Source organism: Oncorhynchus mykiss, chromosome 12, assembly GCF_013265735.2.
Source record: "Oncorhynchus mykiss isolate Arlee chromosome 12, USDA_OmykA_1.1, whole genome shotgun sequence".
Lineage (NCBI taxonomy): Eukaryota > Metazoa > Chordata > Actinopteri > Salmoniformes > Salmonidae > Oncorhynchus > Oncorhynchus mykiss.
In genome coordinates this window covers 37,879,360-37,899,615 of record NC_048576.1, presented here as the reverse complement: position 1 = coordinate 37,899,615, position 20,256 = coordinate 37,879,360, and the positions used below count along the sequence as shown (strand labels likewise).

Genomic DNA, 20,256 nt, shown 5'->3' with positions numbered 1-20,256 from the left:
CCAGAGCTGGTGCCAGAGAATTTAATGTTAATTTCTCTACCATAAGATGCCTCTAATGTCATTGTAGATTATTTGGCAGTACATCCAACTGGCCTCACAACCACAGACCATGTGTTACCACACCAGTCAAGGACCTCCACATCCGGCCTCTTCACCTGCAGGATCGTCTGAGACCAGCCACACGGACAGCTGATGAAACTGGAGTATTTCTGTCTGTAATTAAAGCCCTTTTGTGGTGAAAAAAACATTCTGATTCTATTTCAATTGACTGACTTTTGAACTGTAATTTAGTAAAAGCATTGAAATTGTTGCGTTTTATTTTCAGTATAACAATGACATTTTGTTAGTTTATTTTTGGAATTATGACATACCTAAGACTCAAGTTGTCTACCCCTATCTAGTTTTAAGTTTTATGAAAACATGGTTTTATGGTCATGAAAATATTTGTTTAATTTCCTTCTCCTTTAACACATGTCCAAATGGAGTGGTGGTGATTTTTGCACTGGCATGGATTACTCTTGGGCATGAAACATTTTCATGGGTGGCATTGAATGTTACTTAATTTTTTACAATACATACACGTGTGTGAGAAAGATATGATTGGATTGAAAGTGTGACTGACAGGTTTTTTTTAATTTTGTTTTACAGTTGTCATTTAGGTTGTGCTTACAAAAGCAGCCCAATTCTGTTCTTTTTCAGTAATTGTTATTTTGTGACCAGACCAGCTATGAAAAAAATCTCATTGGTCAAAATACCAATTAGGAGAAAGAAATATCAGATTTGGGCTGACTAGGATGTTTCCCAACCCTGGTCCTCAAGTACCTCCAACAGTAAACATTTTTATTGTAACCCTGGACAAGCACACCTGATTCAACTAGTTAACAAATCATCAAGCCCTCAATGAGTTGAATGAGGTGTGTTTGTCCAGGGTTACAATGAAAATGTGTACTGTTGGAGGTACTCAAGGACCAGGGTTAGGTAACACGAGCCTAGTCAGCCTCCTGTCGAGAGACCTATTTGAATATAATCAAATTGGCGACGGCTTCTAAACTGAAGGACAGAGAACCAGAGCCAAGCCACACACTGAAGGTTGAGGCACATATCAGAAACTTTAATCCAGAGCAATTTACAGATGTATTTGTCATTTATACATCGATGTAGAAAGGACATGTAAATGTGGATTCTTATTGTCGATTGTGTGAGGATAACAATTTTGGTTATTTGAGGTGATACAAAGTATTTGTATCAAGGTGAATTTCCCAACTCCTTTAAGTAATTCATTGTGTTCATATGGCTCACTGTTGTGTTAGCCATCTCCTTTTGGAATGCAGTTTGATTAAACGTTTGCTACGTTGAGTTACTCCATGTGGTTAACCTACATCTCCTTTGTCTTGAGCTGACTTCGCTGTCGGACAAAACGGGGCACATGGCTCATGCGCGGGACGTGGCCCGGTTACAAAACTAATGCAATCAACACTAACCCTCTTCGCCTGGAGCATTGATGCTGCGATTGTAACCAAGTGGGAGGTGGAAATGTACAAGTTGTGAAGTTGTTAATAGCAGTTGGATGCGTTCATGTGCTTTGAACTCATTTAGAAACGCTGATGGGCTAATGGCCAACAAGCTGAAAACCCATAAACTAAGCTTACAGCGATCATTCTTGTAAACAAATGATTGAGTTCAAAAACAATATTAATAGACTGCTTTCTATAAATGTTTTGTTACATTTAACTGCCTAAAATACTGTTATTGAGGTAATCTCCTTAGTAGGTGACATCCGAGGTCCATATGTGGGATAAGTTGGAGCTCAGGATGAAATACAACTTTCCCACTAGTAATTTCCAGTTGGAGAGCCATTCAAGTGGATTTTCATGTGGTAAATTCCCACTTGGTTACGGACACAGCATAATAGCACTTCCTTACAGTAATTGCTCTATAACGGTGACAAATGGTGCCCACAAACTGTTATGGCCTACATAAAGCTGTCCCAACAGCAGTCCTAACACCTTACCACTGCTACACCTGGCTGTCAGCGGAGCCTCGTCAGGCAGCAAAACAGTCAATTCAGCTTAATTTTCTGACTTTAAAAAAAACATAGCTGATGTGGCTAACTTGCTTAAGCAAAGGTGGTTTCTACTAACAATTGTCATGTACAACTATGGCATAAGGGGACAATGAGCGGATAAGACATTAATGAGTGAGCTAGGACGGACATAGTCAACCATTTGTTCAGCACTTTGAAATGTACAGTGACAGAATTCAGAACAAGGGTCGCTCTTACAGTATTCTCCCTGTACACCAATTCAGAACCGTAGGCTAATTAAAGGGGATATATAAGACAATGAAAACTCTTACAATATTCGATGACTATATTTCTCTAAAACAGGCGATAGGCTACATGTGCACCACCAAGTCAGAACAGTAGGCTCAGTTATGAGGGGGAAAGGGACCAAATTATTAGGGGGAGTCACATTGGCTACTAACAGCTTACTACGCAACATTCACTTAGATTTACTACCCAAGGGGCTTGAATTTTTTTATCTCTCCCTGTAGATTTTGCTTTGATGTAATATCCCCATGAGTGAAAGAATGCTGAGCCAATCACAGCGCAACTAGAGAACATTACCAACTCCTACGCTCCATATTGTCCGCTGGCTGCCCCACCACCACAGAAAGCACTGAACTAGTCTGAAACACCTGCATTTTGGAGCTGCCATACTCAAGAAAGCAAAAAAGAGACCTGTTTGAATGTGGCTTTATTAACTCAATGATAAAAATATATATATATATTTGCAAACTGATATGTGACATGTTATTCATGTCAAAATAAAAAAAAAACAGACAAAAAAAAGACGGGTCATCACTGGTGAAATTTAAGGACGAGGGTGGAGTCACTGCGGTGAATCCGATAGTATTGACTAGAGATTTGGAGAGTAAAGTAGGAGAGGTTCACAAGTTCTTTGTGATGGAAGTTTGGTTGTGTATCAATGCTAAAAAGTATGAGAAAGCGCTCAAACTCAAGCAGGTATGTAAACGTGTGGTTGATGGTAGCATGCCAGATCAAACTGGATAGCAGTGGATGAAGGGAGTTATTACATGACTTCCAGAAATTGTTAACATGAAAGAAATAAAGGACCATTTGAAGGGAGGCTCTCTTATTGAGGCAAAGTGCCTCCAGATAACACAAGATGGGAAGAAGGTGGATAGCTTGTCAGCGCTACTAAAGTTTGAGGATCTGGTACTGCCAGAAAAGGTTAGGATTGGGTATATGAGTTACTATGTGTGAGCATATGTTCCAAAACCATTGCATTGCTATAACTGTCAAAGGTTTGGGCAAAGGCAAAAAGAGATGTGCAAAATGTAGGGGAGAACATGCATATACCCAGCTGTGCCCTGGACACCATATGTGAATTGATTGCCCCCCCATCTATCTTCAGAGTTCGTACTGTTAGGTGACCTAAACTGGGACATGCTTAACACCCCGGCCGTCCTACAATCTAAGTTAGATGCCCTCAATCTCACACAAATGATCAAGGAACCTACCAGGTACAACCCTAAATCCGTAACCATGGGCACCCTCTTAGATATCATCCGACCAACTTGCCCTCTAAATACACCTCTGCTGTCTTCAACCTCATTCCTTGCGTGTGTAATGGGTCCGTGGTCAAACGACCACCCCTCATCACTGTCGAACGCTCCCTAAAACACTTCAGCGAGCAGGCCTTTCTAATCGACCTGGCCCGGGTATCCTGGAAGGATATTGACCTCATTCCGACAGTAGAGGATGCCTGGTTGCTCATTTAAAGTACTTTTCTCATATCTTAAATAAGCATGCCCCATTCAAAAAATGTGGAACTAAGAACAGATATAGCCCTTGGTTCACCACAGACTTGACTGCCCTTGACCAGCACAAAAACATCCTGTGGCGTACTGCATTAGCATCGAATAACCCCCGTGATATGCAACATTTCAGGGAAGTAAGGAACGAATGCACTCAGTCAGTTAGGAAAGCTAAGGCTAGCTTTTTCAAACATAAATTTACATCCTATAGCACTATTTCCAAAAGGCTTTGGGACACTATAAAGACCATAGAGAATAAGAGCACCTCCTCCATTCCCACTGCACTGAGGATAGGAAACATTGTCACCACCGATAAATCTACGATAATCGATAATTTCAATAAGCATTTTTCTACGGCTGGCCATGCTTTCCACCTGGCTACCTCTACCCCAGCCAACATGTCAGCACCCCCTGCAGCAACTTGCCCAGACCCCCCCCCCCCCCCCCTGCCTCTCCTTCACCCAAATCCAGACAGCTGATGTTCTGAAAGAGCGGCAAAATCTGGATCCCTACAAATCAGCTGGGCTAGACAATCTGGACCCTCTCTTTCTAAAATGATCTCCCGAAATTGTTGCAACCCCTATTACTAGCCTATTCAATCTCTTTTTCGTATCGTCTAAGATCCCCAAAGATTGGAAAGCTGCCACGGTCATCCCCCTCTGCAAAGGGGGAGACACTCTAGACCCAAACTGTTATAGACCTATATCCATCCTGCCCTGCCTTTCTAAAATCTTTGAAAACCAAGTTAATAAACAGATCACCGACCATTTGGAATCCCACCGTACCTTCTCCATTATGCAATCTGGTTTCCAAGCTGGTCATGGGTGCACCTCAACCTTGGTCCTAAACAATATCATAACCGCCATCGATAAAAGACAGTACTGTGCAGTCGTCTTTATCGACCTGGCCAAGGCTTTTGACTCTGTCAATCAGCGCATTCTTATCGTTAGACTCCATAGCCTTGGCTTCTCAAATGACTGCCTCACCTGGTTCACCAACTATTTCTCAGATATAGTTCAGTGTGTCAAATCGGAGGGCCTGTTGTCCAGACCACTGACAGTCTCTATGGGGGTGCCACAAGGTTCAATTCTCAGGCAGACTCTTTTCTCTGTATATATCAATGATGTCGATCTTGCTGCTGGTGATTCTCTGATCCACCTCTACATAGACGACACCATTCTGTTTACATCTGGCCCTTCTTTGGACACTGTGCTAACAAACCTCCAAACGAGCTTCAACGCCATACAACACTCCTTCCGTGACCTCCAACTGCTTTTAAATGCAAGTAAAACTAAATGCATGCTCTTCAACCGATTGCTGCCCGCACCCTCCCGCCCAACTAGCATCACTGCTCTGGATGGTTCTGACTTAGAATATGTGGACAACTACAAATACCTAGGTGTCTTGCTAGACTGTAAATTCTCCTTCCAGACTCACATTAAGCATATCCAATCCAAAATTAAATCTAGAATCGGCTTCCTATTTCGCAAAACAAAGCCTCCTTCACTCATGCTGCCAAACATACCCTCGTAAAGTGACTATCTTACTGATCCTTGACTTCGGCGATGTCATTTACAAAATAGCCTCCAACACTCTACTCAGCATGGATGTAGTCTATCACAGTGCCATCCGTTTTGTCACCAAAGCCCCATATACTACCCACCACTGCGACCTGTATGCTCTCGTTGGCTGGCCCTCACTAGATATTCGTCGCCAAACCCACTGGCTCCAGGTCATCTATAAGTCTATGCTAGGTAAAGTCCTGCCTTATCTCAGCTCACTGGTCACCATAGCAACACACACCCGTAGCACGTGCTCCAGCAGGTATATTTCACTGGTCACCCCCAAAGCCAACACTTCCTTTGGCTGCCTTTCCTTCCAGTTCTCTGCTGGCAATGACTGGAACAAATTGCAAAAATCTCTGAAGCTGGAGTCTTATATCTCTCTCTCTAACTTTAAGCATCAGCTGTCAGAGCAGCTTACCGATCACTGTTCCTTTTACACAGCCAATCTGTAAATAGCCCACCCGACTATGTCATCCCCATATTGTTACTTATCTTCTTGCACCCCAGTATCTCTACTTGCACATCATCATCTGTACATCTATCACTCCAGTGTTAATGCTAAATTTGTATTATTTCGCCTCAATGGCCTATTTATTGCCTTACCTCCCTACTCTTCTACATTTGCACACAATGTACATCGATTTTTCTGTTGTGTTATTGACTGTACGTTTGTTTATGTGTAACTCTGTGTTGTTGTTTTTGTCACACTGCTTTGCTTTATCTTGTCCAGGTGGCAGTTGTAAATGAGAACTTGTTCTCAAATGGCCTACCTGTTTAAATAAAGGTGACATTTGTAAAAATTATAAAAATATGGGGAATGTGGAGACGGGGTTCAGTTAAACTGCTGTAACGTTGGGGGTGCCCATAGTGTGGCATATGGGGGTTGTGCCGTGATGAGAAGACAGGTGGAAGTGCAGCAGGTGCGGAGTGGGTGTAAAATCTCGTATGCAGAAGCAGTGAAGGTAGTTCACGCAGAAATAAGGGGGGCACCTAGAAAAGCATGTATTCTAGGGCCGGTCGGGATGCAGGTTGGAGGAGAACACAAGATTGGTAGTAGACAATGAGGAAGGTCGTTACATTTGTGACAGCAAAAATCATTTGCACAGAAAAATTGCAATCTAAGATTAAGAAGATACAGATCATAGTGTAGCAGGCAGTGAACTAGATTATGATCAGTTCAGCCAGGAATCATGTATTGTTGTTCAGGAAGGGAGTTTAGTCCCTCTGTGGTTCTTCCTGATATCCCACCTTGGTTGCTCCCTCAGCCAGTGATAGATCTAGGGTTGCTAGAGAGGGTAAGAAGGAAGGAGTAGATTCAGTTGTAAGTGAACATTTAAGAACCCAATATAATGCTTTCTTGACGATGGCTGCGGTCCAAACACTTAAGACACACCCTATCCCCTCAGCCCTCAAATTAAGTGGACACTTCTGATGACATATCATGACGTCTGACAAGTATACACTTGCAGGGCAAGGGGCGAGGGAGGAAGGAATTATTTTTTAAATTGACCACCCTTGGCTGGAAATTCATCACCCGTTCATCCCGCAATGATTGTGTTTTCAGCCACTAGAAACTTGTGGGTGCTTTATATGCGCTACAGTTAATTATGAGTACATGTCTACTTATTAAATATCTAATTATTAATATTTAAGGTGGCAGTGACAAAAATAGCAATGGATCATTTATGTTTACACAATGGAGTTGATGGCCATACTCTTGGCTGCAGAGTGGGTGGAGGTGGTGAGCCAGACAAGGTAGTCATCTGCTCTGACTACTGTGCAGCACTGAAGAGCTGAAATTAATGTCTCGGAGCAGACAGAGTGTATTTATTGTTTGAGGTTTTACAGTGCTTTTATAGGGTGAGACAGATGGGGGTATTTGTGATGTTCCTCTGTGCACCAGCTCATGTGGGAGTAGAGGGGAACGAGGAGGTGGATGTTATCGCCAAGCAGGCTCTTAAACATCCTAATGTTGAGATGGAATTGTCAATCGTAAAGTAGAAGCCTTACCAGTTGATTAAAAAGGGGTTAGAAACAAATTAGATGAGTTGTGGAAGAGGAGGGAAAGGGAAGACGCCTGTATAAGATTCGGGTAAAGGTGGGGGCAGGGAGGTCATCAGGCCGAGAGAGAAGGGATGAAAGCGTAATCACAAGGCTGAGACTGGGACACACAAGGCTCAATTGTATATTGAAATTGGTGGGGAAACATCAACTGGGAGGTGTGATCATTGTCAGCAGGAAATGGAGACAGAATGTGTTCCACTATTTCAGTGCCAGAAATATGAAAGGGGGAGATTGTTATTAGATTTGAGGAGTAATGGGGTTGAAGAGCCCAGATTAAGTGAACCGCTGGGGAAATCTTCAAAGGGATGTAAGATGTAATGATGTATTTCGTTTCCGTGGGGTGACGAGAATATTGTGTAGAATTTTTTAGACCTCCCTTGTCTCTGGTCCACCCTCCAATACAGCTGGTGGCGGTAATGCACCTTAGTTGGTTGCCAACCCTCATAAAACATCCACAGAGGAAGTTTTCGTACTCTGCCCTGGATCACGTGACCAGAATGCTCCGGACTAAAATAACAGAAGGAAAGATTGTAGTCAAGTCTCTCACAGCAAGTATTTTAACCACCCTCTCATTCATCGAAGTTCGCTAAGGTTTGTGGATGAATTAATAGGTCAAAGGACGTCTTGGCAAAAAAGGTAAAACTATATCAAGAATCGTGTAGCAGCCTACCGAGCTTGTTAATAACTTAGCCAACGCGATGCTAGCCAGAGTGCTAGGAAGTCACATCGTCAACATTTTATGAGTAACGTTAGCCGTACTAGCAACACCTCGGAGCAGTTGGACGCTGGAATGACTGAAATAAACATTTTATGACATGGCTAGCTAGGTTGCACCTGTTATTTTTCCTGGTGGCTTATTTGCTACTTATTTGATATTCCACGCACTGTTGATTCTAGCCAGAGAGCAAGGTTGAAGCTGTCTAGAAATAAATAAAACGTTGGCTAGCGTGAGCGCGATATATTAATTTGGTGGGTGCTTAGCTATAGATATTAACCCACTGGTTCTCAGCTATAAGCACCGTTTACCGGTGGAACCATGTGAACTACAATCCCGACGCTCTGCTGTAACGTTTAGAAACGTCAATCATCGCGTTTGATATGGTTTTCAAAACATAACTTCCATATCTTTCATATCGGCGAGAAAGCATCTTTCAAATAAAATATATATACTTACTGTAGCAGATTTGCACAGATCCATACATCTGTGTGCCTCCAGCCAACGAACTACACTTCCTCCACAGTTACACACAGGTGTTCGAGCAAGCTAACTGGCACAGGTGGTCGTCTGTCTTCGTAAACAAGTGCAGTAACATGGAACTATGTCTGTGTGGGAACAATACCCGTAATACAGGCTTCAGGAATATCATGCACAAAATGAATTGTTCAGCTACAAATAATTTGACCAAGTTGTAAATGATTTACCTATCTACTAGACATCATGGTCGTATCATGTTGAACTTTCCTGACAAGGATGTAGCCATATGACTAAAAAGAGAAGACGTTTTACAATGAGTTGTCTTAATCTCTACTATATGTGTCAAACACAAGTTAAATTCTTAGCCAACATTGACAAGGATGTAAACCTGGTACTTTTTTTTGCTGCAGCTGGCATTAAGGCACAACCCATACTTTCAAGCACTCGCTGCTCAAGATTTTGTGTAGCTGGCAATAGCCATGTTTTTTTGGGCTTAACTATAGACGGGTGATGCAAACCAGTCATAAAACAATGGAATCCCAGCAAAGCGAGCAGCCTAGTTTTGGATATGTCTCAAGAATTCAGCCATAGTGTCTCAAGTGTATTGGACCACACTGTAAAATTGTCACACCGACAAACATTAACTCTAAATGTATTTTATTTCATTTCCTTTTATTAATGTTGCCATCCTTCCTTGTCTGCTAGTTGCCATGAGCAGTGAGCTGAACGTGCCCATGGGCTCCCCGGCCCCGGGGGGCTCAGAGCAGATGCCAGAGGGTGGAGGGATGGACTACAGGGACTGGGTGCGCCGCAGCTACCTGGAGCTGGTCACCTCCAATCACCACTCTGTACAGGCCCTGTCTTGGAGGAAGCTCTACCTGAGCCGGGCCAAGCTGAAAGCCTCCAGCCGCACCTCTGCCCTGCTCTCAGGCTTTGCTATGGTGAGTTACCCCACTATTTTCCAGGGATAATAATCCTGCCAAAGTTGTTTTGAAGATCAATTTCCCTGTCAGCCTGTACGTTGTATCACTAGAGACTGAGACATTTTTCAGATAAACCTCTTGAGGGAAAAAAAGCACACTCACTCACTCACTCCCAGGCTGCTATTAATAGCATGTGAACCAATCTGAAAAGTAGGCAGTTTTGACATTTATGCTAGTAGCTATCCCGCTCACTGTGGTGGTGAACTGTGATAATGATAATGGTGATGTTGTTGTTGTGCCATGCTAGGTGGCCATGGTGGAGGTCCAGCTGGAGATGCAGTACAACTACCCGCGCATGCTCCTCATCGCCTTTAGTGTGTGCACCACGGTGCTGGTGGCTGTACACTTATTTGCGTTGCTCATCAGCACCTGCATCCTTCCGCATGTGGAGGCGGTCAGCAACATCCACAACCTCAACTCGGTCAGTGAGTCACCTCACGAGCGCATGCACCACTACATTGAGTTGGCCTGGGGCTTCTCCACCGCCCTGGGCATCCTGCTCTTCCTGGCTGAGGTGGTGCTGCTCTGCTGGATCAAGTTCCTGCCCGTGGACTCTGGTGCTGCCAACCAGGTAGCTGTGGCGGCCGCCGAACTGGCACTATCTAAGGTGAACTGTAGTGGCCCCGCTGTGCCTTCCGCCGCTCCGCCAGGGCACAGCGGCTGGCAGGCGGCCTTGGCCTCCACCATCATCATGGTGCCGGTGGGGGTGATCTTTGTGGTATTCACCATCCACTTCTACCGCTCTCTGGTGAGCCACAAGACAGAGCGCCACCACCAGGAGATCGAGGAACTGCACAAGATTAAGGTGCAGCTGGATGGGTGCGAGAGAGGCCTACAAGCAGTGTGAGCTCTTTAGCTCCTCTTTCTGCTCTTCTGTCCACTCAATGGTATTGAGAAGCACCACAATTCCATTGAATAAGTGGGAGGATTAAGGATTTCTCCCACGCTACTTATTTATTGAGGTCAAAGGTTAGAGTATGTTTGTTTTGGAAAATAGTATATTGTCTCTGAGAGAAGTAGGATCTGATGTATTGAGGCAAATTAAAAGATGACTGATATTCTAATGTCTTGAGGGCTATTTTGTTAGTTCATTTGTGCCATCTCTCCACAATTCATAAAGGAAGTGGTGAAAATCGAAATAAGATGTCAAACTTCACTGTGTGCTTGTTGTCAGAAGGCAGTGTTATTGTGGTCATGCCAGGCTATGATTTACATAGATCATGGCAGTAAGCAGACACAGAAGCTGGTGGAAAAAAACAGTCCTTTGACTTTCTGAAGTTGTTCATGTTGCACCAAACAGTGTAATGTTTCTCAGTAGGTGACAGGAATTGGACCACACACAAATGCTGTGTGTAGACATGCTTTGGGGGGTATGTTCATTTAATCTGCAGTATAATCCATATTTTATATAGAACTCCCTCCCAAGCCTATAAACTGTCCTTTAGTTCATAGGCTACTCTGGTGTCAAAGATAGTGAATAGCTACGGTGCCTCGACGTTAAGACTTGTAATCTCCTCATATTAGTGAAGGACTGCTTATTTATTTTAAGTTACTGTTTATTATTGTTAAAATAAGAGATACTACCTGCTCACACAGCAAATTAATATTGAAGTTACAATGTATATGCTCACCAAAGTATAGTTTAGTGAACTTGCATTGGCTTATATAACAAAACTGTATAAACATTGACAAATAATAGAATGACTACATGAAATTCATATCCACTGTTATGCATTATATTTCTTTATGACAAAACATGTTTTATGTGCCAAAAATGGCGAGGTAATTCCTCCTGTTCTATTCAAAACAACATTGACATGTTAATACTTGTCTGAACATGTTTACAATAGTATTATTGCAGCAGAGAGGATGCTTACTGTATGATAAGTAACCAGTGTCAAATGTCATTTGCACCATTACTTTTTATGGAAGTGTGTCGGCTATGATTAAAATGAAGAGGGTTACTGAATATATCACTGATGCAATGAACCAGGCACGATGATCATAACTCAATGCTTATTGAATACTTTAATTCTTAACGCTTTATTGGTGTGTTTGAGTGGTGAGCTATGAATGAGGAATGTAAATACAGTCAATGGTGCCAGTTCTCTTGAATAAATATTTTTTTCTCTGCAAACATTCCAAACAAAGATTGTTCTGACCAAGAATCTCCTTTCAATGTGGTGGAAAAAGACGAAAGTGCACTTGTAGTTTAGTTCGAAAGTTAGTGTTAATACTAGAATGTCACATTTTCTTCTTCAGGTCATAATTAATTGTTGTAAATGTCCCTCTGAAAAAAGTTTATCTGACCAAACAAAAATATTATATGTTGATGGGAAAACAATGCTGTCAATTTGTTAAAACCTGACTTATTTTGGATTTAACAACACATGGTATTGTGGTACATTTACTGCTTTCTGTGCACTATGTAGTCTATTAAAGGTTCTGTGGAATAGCATGTCTTTTCATATCTTGTGAATGAATGTTAAATAAAGACTCGTCTTATTTTGTTATTTCCATGCCCTACTCTGCGCACTCGTGTCTATATCTTGTGAAGACCTAGGTCGTGTTACCCTGCTAAGACGTTGCATGCATCAACCAATGATTCAGTGCCACGTCATCGACAGTGCCTTTGGGCGCTAGATTGCTATAACGTTTGGTTAGTTTATACGTAAAATACTTATCCGGCATTGTAAGAGCTGACACATGTCAGCAACGTCTGAGCAGAGGAACACAACCAAAGTATACCAAAGATATTCAGATGATCCCATTCCCATATCCTTCAAGTTAAGGCAGGTCGTGCCCCATCTAATTTGGCAATCTTCCCTTACATAAAATAATGTTTCTGATTAGCTGCGAACATTCCACCTTGTTTATTCCAGAATTACTGATAATGCTCCAGACATCTTGGATGTATTAATGAGAATCAGACTATTTTATTGTCTGGCTTCTCTCTGTAATGTGCATCAATTGAAAAGCCTATCCTTCAGGAGGGCCAGATGGTACACACCTGCGATATATAGAAACAGCAAAATTGCTATTCTGATGATGCGCTACACCAAAGATGCTACCATAGTGATTGTGGTTGTCCAATCCTGTCCCTGGTTCGTTCAATTACACAACATTTACAGCTGTGTAATCATTACACTAATTTGACATGTAATTATTGTCCCAAGTGATAGCCAATAGAACACCCCAAGCACACACTATCCAATCAAGTTAGTTTACTTAAAAGGATGGCTCACACAATTTCACTTTATGCATTCTCTTATTACAGAAGGGAAAAGGCACCAAACCACTACATCTTCGAGTTGATTACAATGCCTCTAAGTCTTCGATAAGTCAAAGAGGATGAGACTAAACAGGTATGTGTTTTAATATTTAAAAAAAAAACTTGCTCACTCTACCAGTAGTTCTTACTTCAATGGCCAAATGGTTAGATCTTGTAAAACACATCTAGAAACTGGCTTGATTTATTTTGGAGTGATGTCTAAGTTCCTTGTTTTTAACCTAATGAGTGCCAACCAAATGGCATGTAGTATGGTCTTCTGACACTTTTGCAGCTATGATGATATTAAGCATTTCCTGACTTGGTATTGACACTCAAGGGTGTCGTTGATCAAGGTGTGATTGATTTTTAATCTTCTCTCTGAGCTGTTATATCCAAATGAGCTGTTTGACTTTCAGCAAATACCCAAATGTTTGTAATGGCTAGTTTAATCACATCTTGAGTTACTCACTTGTTTTCTATTTATTAAAATCACAGGGGGCTATTCAGGACTTAACCAGTTCACCAGTAACTTGGCAACTGACGGTATGTAGCCCACAAACTGTCCTTAGACTGTGTTCACACTGGTAGGCCTATTTTTCTCAGTTATTCGTCTTTCTGAAACGTATTGGTCAAAAGGCCAGTACGTCAAATATCCATGATTGGGCTACCTGTGTAAACGCAGCTTAATTTTCCTGACGTCACTCTGGCCAATGGCCATGTATGCTCCATTTCAATCTGAAAATATTTCATTATGTTTTTGTGGCAAGCTATGAGGTGCAGTATTTCGTGACTCTGTATTGTCAATGACCAAGGTGTGATCGGTTGTAATCTTCTCTCTGAGCTATTAAGTCTAAATGCCCTCTGAACGCATCCCCTCCACTAATGTGGGTTGAGACTGGTGGTCCAGCTTATAATTGAATTTCTAGTGTGGTTTTGATGGGTTGAACCCCCAACAATGTAAAGTACTTAGACCTTTTGAAAAACAGTTTGTGCTCTGCAAGGTTTCCTTGGTTGATGCAAATCTTTTTTTGTCATTGGCGGCTCCTATTTGCGTAGATATTAATAACTTGCAGGAAATGAGTAACTTAACCAAACTGCCTTAAAATGTGGTTTTGTTTCAGAAGTGTTGACGTGCTTGATCATCTGTCAAGGTGCTCCATTCTTAAGGAAATTGCCTTTGACTCTAAACAGTGGGCTGGACTCCAGCAAGATGAGTGAACTTTTTAGCTGATGTCATTTTAATTATGGGGCTGGATTTGAGGCCCCCTAATCATATTAGCTGAGTTCTCCAGCCAGACCACAATAGATCATGTCTCATAAATCTGCTTGAGGTTGTGAACTGTTTCTAAATACAATACATTGCAGAGACTTCAATGAGGAGTACTTGTTTGTCCACTTAGATTAGATTTGTGTACTAATATATCATGAATTTGCATTTTATTCATCAACTGGTTCATGTGATCAGGATGGGGTTAAGTGTCCTAGTCTTAACATTATCTTCCTGGGCTAACAGTGGCTGTCTTAATGATTCCAGCTAGATGTATAACTCTAGTGATATTAAATACTAACTCTTAACAGCTTTGTTCTTTTGACAATTTTCAGATGCCTTTGCTGTTTACTGAAGCAATCCACTGGGACCTTGCAGGCTTCAAATAGCTTTTCGCCTTTGGAAGATCATGTTAAAGAAGCTCTGACGAAGGCCTTGAGGCAGATTCTTAATAAAAAGCAGTGATACTAACGAGCGGTGTTCTTTCATGTTATTCAATTGGTAACATGCAACAAAGATGGCTCAAATGGGGAAGTGCCTTTTTGAATTTGGGAAAGCTCATGTTCAAATTCATTGGATTGATCACATCTCACAATCTACATTTTAAGCGAGTATATTGCAATGGAAGCCTAATTTGAAGATTACTTGTCATGTAGTAAACGACTTATTCAAAACAGACATTACTGCATTGAAGAGGAACTGCCCCCTAAAAATCCAAATCCTTTTGAAAATGGCCTGTGGCATCACATTTTATTCTAGTGTCAAAATTGACTTAAGTGGGATTACTTTGGTTATCGTAAACTGAGTTTGACACCTCTGTCACAAGGAGTGAAGTTGGGGCTGGGTTTGTATTACATTTGTCAAATCATGCCCCCCTTAGACTCGCTGTGCAAATTGCCCATGTTACTTAGCTATGAGAAACTAGCCACAAAGATGGTGGACTACAGTTTGTTAAAATAAAAGTACCTCATTGAAAGTGCAAATGGGAATGTGCCATATTTGAACTAGATGCAAAATAAATTTGGACTGTTACACATTCAAGAGAACATGCTAATTTGACAAAGTAAAAATCTAATCTCAATGGGTATAGTTGACTTCAGAATTGCATTGGGGGTATACTTTTCACTGTACAGCCTTACTAATGGATTGTGGATCAATGAAATGGGCTATCAGTCTACTCCGTGACACCCACAACTGTAGAATTTAAACTAGTGTCCGTGGAGGCATCTCAGGAAGGGGATGACCATCCTCAGTGAAATTCATAACATTTGAAGTTACACTTAAACTTCTTTGGGATAGGTGGGATGATAACATCCCACCTCGACAACAGCCAGTGAAATTGCAGTGCCAAATTCAGAAAAAGTTATAACATCCTTAAACATACACGTGGTGTTCATCTTGAAACTTCTTGTAAATCCAACCGCTGTAAGATTTCAAAAAGGCTTTACGGCGAAAGAAAACCATGCGATTATCTGAGAACGGCGCCCAGCAGACAAATCATTACAAACACTAACCAGCCAAGCAGAGGAGTAACAAGTCAGAAATGGCAATAGAATTGATTACTTGTCTTTGATCTTATGGTTCCACTCAAGACTCCATGTTTTGTTCGATCAAGTCCCTATTCATGTCCAAAAACCTGTTCAGTAATCCATTGGCACAAAGCGCGGTCACAGCAGGCAGACGACAAATTAAAAGTACCGTAAGTTCGTAGATGTCAAAAGATGTTTATAATCAATCCTGGTTTTTGTCGTAATTCGATCATATTTCAACCGGACAATAGCTTCGTCAACAGAAAAGGAAAGAGGCGCGCTCTCGATCGCGCAGGACATCTCTGAATTTCCACTGGCCTCTCATTGAAAGTGTTTCTCCTTCATTTTTCAGAGTAAACCTGAAACAATGCCTAAAGACTGGCCACGTAGTGGAAGCCATAGGGATCGAACTGCGTCAAGTCTTTGTATGGTGGATAGGCTTTCAATGGAAAAACAGCCATTTCAAAATAATAGCACTTCCTGGATGGACTTTCCTCAGGTTTTTGCCTGCCATATCAGTTCTGTTATACTCAGACATTTTAACAGTTTGGAAACTTTAGTTTCTTTACTAATTATATGCATATCCTAGCTTCTAGGCCTGAGTAGCAGGCAGTTTACTTTGGGCACCTCAGTCATCCAAACTTCTGAATACTGCCCCCTATCCCCAAAAGGTTTAACTATAATCACGTGTCACCAAGTAATTGTTAAACACTTTTGCAAAGGTCTACAGTAGCCTCAACAGCACTCTGTAGGGTAGCACCATGGTATAGCCGGAGGACAGCTAGCTTCCATCCTCCTCTGGGTATGATTACTTCAATACAAACCGTAGAAGGCTGATGGTTCTCACCCCTTTCCATGGACACACAGTAATTATGACCTTGATCCTCAGTCTCCCAGTCCCTGCCCCTGAAACATCCCACAGCATGATGCTGCCACCACCATGCCTCACCGTAGGGATGATGCCAGGTTTCCTCCAGACATGACGCTTGGTGTTCAGGCCAAAGAGTTCAATCTTGGTTTCATCAGACCAGAGAATCTGGGTGGTCAGAGTCCTTTAGGTGTATGTCAAAGTCCAAGCGGGTTGTCATGTGCCTTTTGCTGAGGAGTGGCTTCTGTCTGGCCACTCTACCACAACGGCCTAATTTTTGGAGTGCTGCAGAGATGGTTGTCCTTCTGGAAGGTTCTCCCAGCTCCACAGAGGAACTCTGGAGCTCTGTCAGTGACCATCAGGTACTTGGTCCCCTCCCTAAGGCCCTTCTCCCCCGATTGCTCAGTTTAGCTGGGCAGCCAGCTCTAGGAGGAGTCTTGGTGGTTACAATTTAACAATGATGGAGGCCACTCACTGTTCTTGTGGACCTTCAATGCTGCAGAATTTATTTTGGTACCCTTCCCCAGATCTGTGCCTTGACATGATCCTGTCTTGGAGCTCCACAGACAATTCCTTCGACCTCATGGCTTGGTTTTTGCTCTGACATGCACTGTCAATTGTGGGACCTTCTAGACAGGTGTGCTTTTCCAAATCATGCCCAATTTAATTTACCACAGGTGGACTCCAAGTTGGATAAACATCTCCAGGATGATCAAAGGAGACAGAATACATCGGAGCTCAATTTTGAGTCTCATAGAAAAGGGTCTGAATACTTAGGTGTTTCTGTTTTTTATTAATATTTGCATGTGTTTTTGCTTTCATTATTTGGTGTTGTGTGTAGATTGCAGGGAAAAAATAATTTAATCCATTTTAGTATAAGGCTGTAACGTAACAAAAAGGGAAAGAGTCTGAATTCTTTACGAATGCACTTTAAATACTCTGCGCCAGTCTCTTGGCTAGAAGTTGATTGACTGCATCACTTTTTTATTTGATTTTTGTAAGTTCTAAATTGTTTTTTTTTTATAGTGAACTTACACACAGCTGACACACACACTTACCACACCATAGGTCTTTTCACAGTCCCACAAATTCAAGAAAGCGTACAGTATTATATAGAGCCATTATTGCATGGAACTCCATATCATATTCCTCCAATAAACAGCAAACCTGGTTTCAAAACAGATCATGCAACATCCATGGCACAACACCTCTCCCTTATTTGACCTAGATGTTTTTAAATGTATGTAGATCTGTGCTTGAGCAGTTGTCTATTAATGTTCTGTATTGTTTTGTATGGACCCAGGAAGAGTAGCTGCTCCTTTCGCAACAGCTAATGGGGAGCCTAATAAAATGTCTCTTGCCTGCTCACCAATGGTCGTTGATGAGCAGAACAAAATTGGGTAGGTTCACACCCCTTGACTTTCTCTACATTTTGCTACAGCCTGAATTTAAAATTGATTAAATTTTAAAAAATAAATCAATGTCTCTGGCCTATACACAATACCCCATGCCAAAGTGGAATTATGTTTTAGAAATGTAAAATAGACCAAACATTGCTTTTAAGTATTCAACCCCTTTTACAGCAAGCCTAAATAAGTTCAGAAGTAAGAATGTGCTTAAGTCACATGTTGAATGGACTCTGTGTGCAATAATAGTGGTTAACATGGTCATTGAGGGTAGTCAATTTGACGTCTTTTTTTAAATGATAACCTCATCTCTGTACTTCACACATGCAATTATCTGAATGGTTTCTCAGTCAAGGCAGTACATTTCAAACACAGACCAGGGAGTTATTCCAATGCCTCGCTTAAGGGCACCTAGTGGTAGCTGGGTAAAAAAAAAAGAAGCAGACTTTGAATATCCCTTTGAGCATTGTGAAGTTAATTACACTTTGAATGGTGTATCAATAAACCCAATCACTGTAAAGATACAGGCGTGCTTCCTAACTCGGTTGCCAGAGTGGAAGGAAACCACACAGGTATTTCACCCTGAGGCCAATGGTGACTTTGAAACAGTTAGAGTTGAATGGCTGTGATATGAAAACTGAAGATGGATCAACATTGTATACGGAACAAATATATAAACAAACGCAACATGTAGAGTTGGTCCCATGTTTCATGAGCTAAAATACATTTTCCATACGGAGAAAAAGCTTATTTCTCACATTGTGCACAAATTTGTTTCCATCCCTGTTAGTGAGCATTTCTCCTTTGCCAAGATAATTCATCCACCTGACAGGTGTGGCATATCAAGAAGCTGATTTAACAGCATTACACTGGTGTACCTTGAGCCAGGAACAATAAAATGCCATCCTAAAATGCGCAGTTTTGGCACACAACACAATGCCACAGATGTCTCAAGTTTTGTGTGCAATTGGCATTCTGGCTGCAGGAATGTCCACCAGAGCTGTTGCCTGATAATTTTATGTTAATTTCGCTACCATAAGCCGGTGTACAGAATAAAAATATTCCAAAACATGCATAATGTTTTCAACAAGGCACTAAAGTAATACTGTGGCAAAGCAATTAACTTTGTGGTCGAGTTAGTTTTGACTAAAATCTACTTGAAAATCTTTGGCAAAACCTTAATGGTTGTCTAGCAATGATCAACAACCAATTTGATTGAGCTTGAATATAGAAAATAATAAATGGGCAAATGTTGCATAATCCAGGTGTGGAAAGCTCTTAAAGACTCTCAGCTGTAATCGATGCCAAACGTCCTCTCACTGTCAACTGTATTTCTTTTCAGAAAACTTAACATGTATGAACATAAGATTCAACAACTGAGACAAACTGAACAAGTTCCACAGACATGTGACTAAGAGAAATTGAATAATGTGTCCCTGAACAAAGGGGGGTCAAAACCTTCGTAGGTGGTTGAAATCGGATACAAATCTGATCCCTGGCCATTCAACTTGTCTGAACGGTCAACTCTGATTTATTGCCCTCATGGTTTTTAGACTTATTTGGCATTTCTTGATGCTTGCTCTTGACAGTTTTGGCAAAAACATGTGGTAATAAAATATATATTTTTTAAACTTATTTAATTAGGCAAGTCAGTTAAGAAGAAATTGTTATTTACAATGACAGCCTAGGAACAGTGGGTTACCTGCCTTGTTCAGGGGCAGAACAACAGATTTTGACCATGTCAGCGCAGGGATTCCATCTAGCAACTTTCGGTTAATGGCCCAACGCTCTAACCACTAGGCTACCTGCTTGTTAATTGTTTACAAACAAATTAGTGAATGTTCTAGAAAGCTAAACGGCTAGCTAGTTGACTGCTGTGGCTTAAATCATTCTTACTCTATGATTTTGAAGATTTGAAGCAACTGGGAAACATCCATGGCAGGAATTGTCACCTTAGCTTGCTACATAACTTCTGAGTGATAGGAAGCATCAACACCAATCGTCGTTACTACACTGCTCAAAAAAATAAAGGGAACACTAAAATAACACCATCCTAGATCTGAATGAATGAAATATTCTTATTAAATACTTTTTTCTTAGTTGAATGTGCTGACAACAAAATCACACAAATTATCAATGGAAATCAAATTTATCAACCCATGGAGGTCTGGATTTGGAGTCACACTCAAAATTAAAGTGGAAAACCACACTACAGGCTGATCCAACTTTGATGTAATGTCCTTAAAACAAGTCAAAATGAGGCTCCGT

At 41.4% G+C, this 20,256-nt stretch overlaps 2 protein-coding genes and 1 non-coding gene across 4 annotated transcripts in view; all 3 read left to right on the top strand.

Annotated features, from left to right (window-relative positions):
* The first annotated feature begins 7,933 nt into the window (after positions 1–7,933).
* On the top strand, positions 7,934–12,173 carry LOC110537550 (protein orai-2). Of its 2 annotated transcripts, none has more exons than XM_021623675.2 (3): positions 7,934–8,060; positions 9,370–9,605; positions 9,895–12,173. In XM_021623675.2, the coding sequence occupies exons 2-3, from the start codon at positions 9,375–9,377 to the stop codon at positions 10,492–10,494; spliced, it is 831 nt and encodes a 276-aa protein (XP_021479350.1). In that variant the 5' UTR covers positions 7,934–8,060; positions 9,370–9,374; the 3' UTR covers positions 10,495–12,173. The 2 variants fall into 2 exon arrangements, with proteins under 2 accessions (XP_021479350.1, XP_021479349.1); XM_021623674.2 differs by having other exon boundaries at positions 7,944–8,105.
* Positions 12,174–12,881: 708 nt separating this feature from the next.
* The window catches only part of LOC110537549 (AP-2 complex subunit beta), an 84,139-nt gene continuing 76,764 nt past the window's right edge, over positions 12,882–20,256 (top strand). Inside the window, exons 1-2 of the mRNA XM_036937506.1 lie at positions 12,882–13,012; positions 13,414–13,461. The gene's annotated coding sequence lies outside the window, so the exon portion shown is untranslated. The remainder of the gene's footprint in view (positions 13,013–13,413; positions 13,462–20,256) is intronic.
* LOC118937921 lies at positions 13,209–13,304 on the top strand. Its single transcript, XR_005035330.1, has one exon. It is a non-coding gene; the product is annotated as a Z30 small nucleolar RNA (small nucleolar RNA).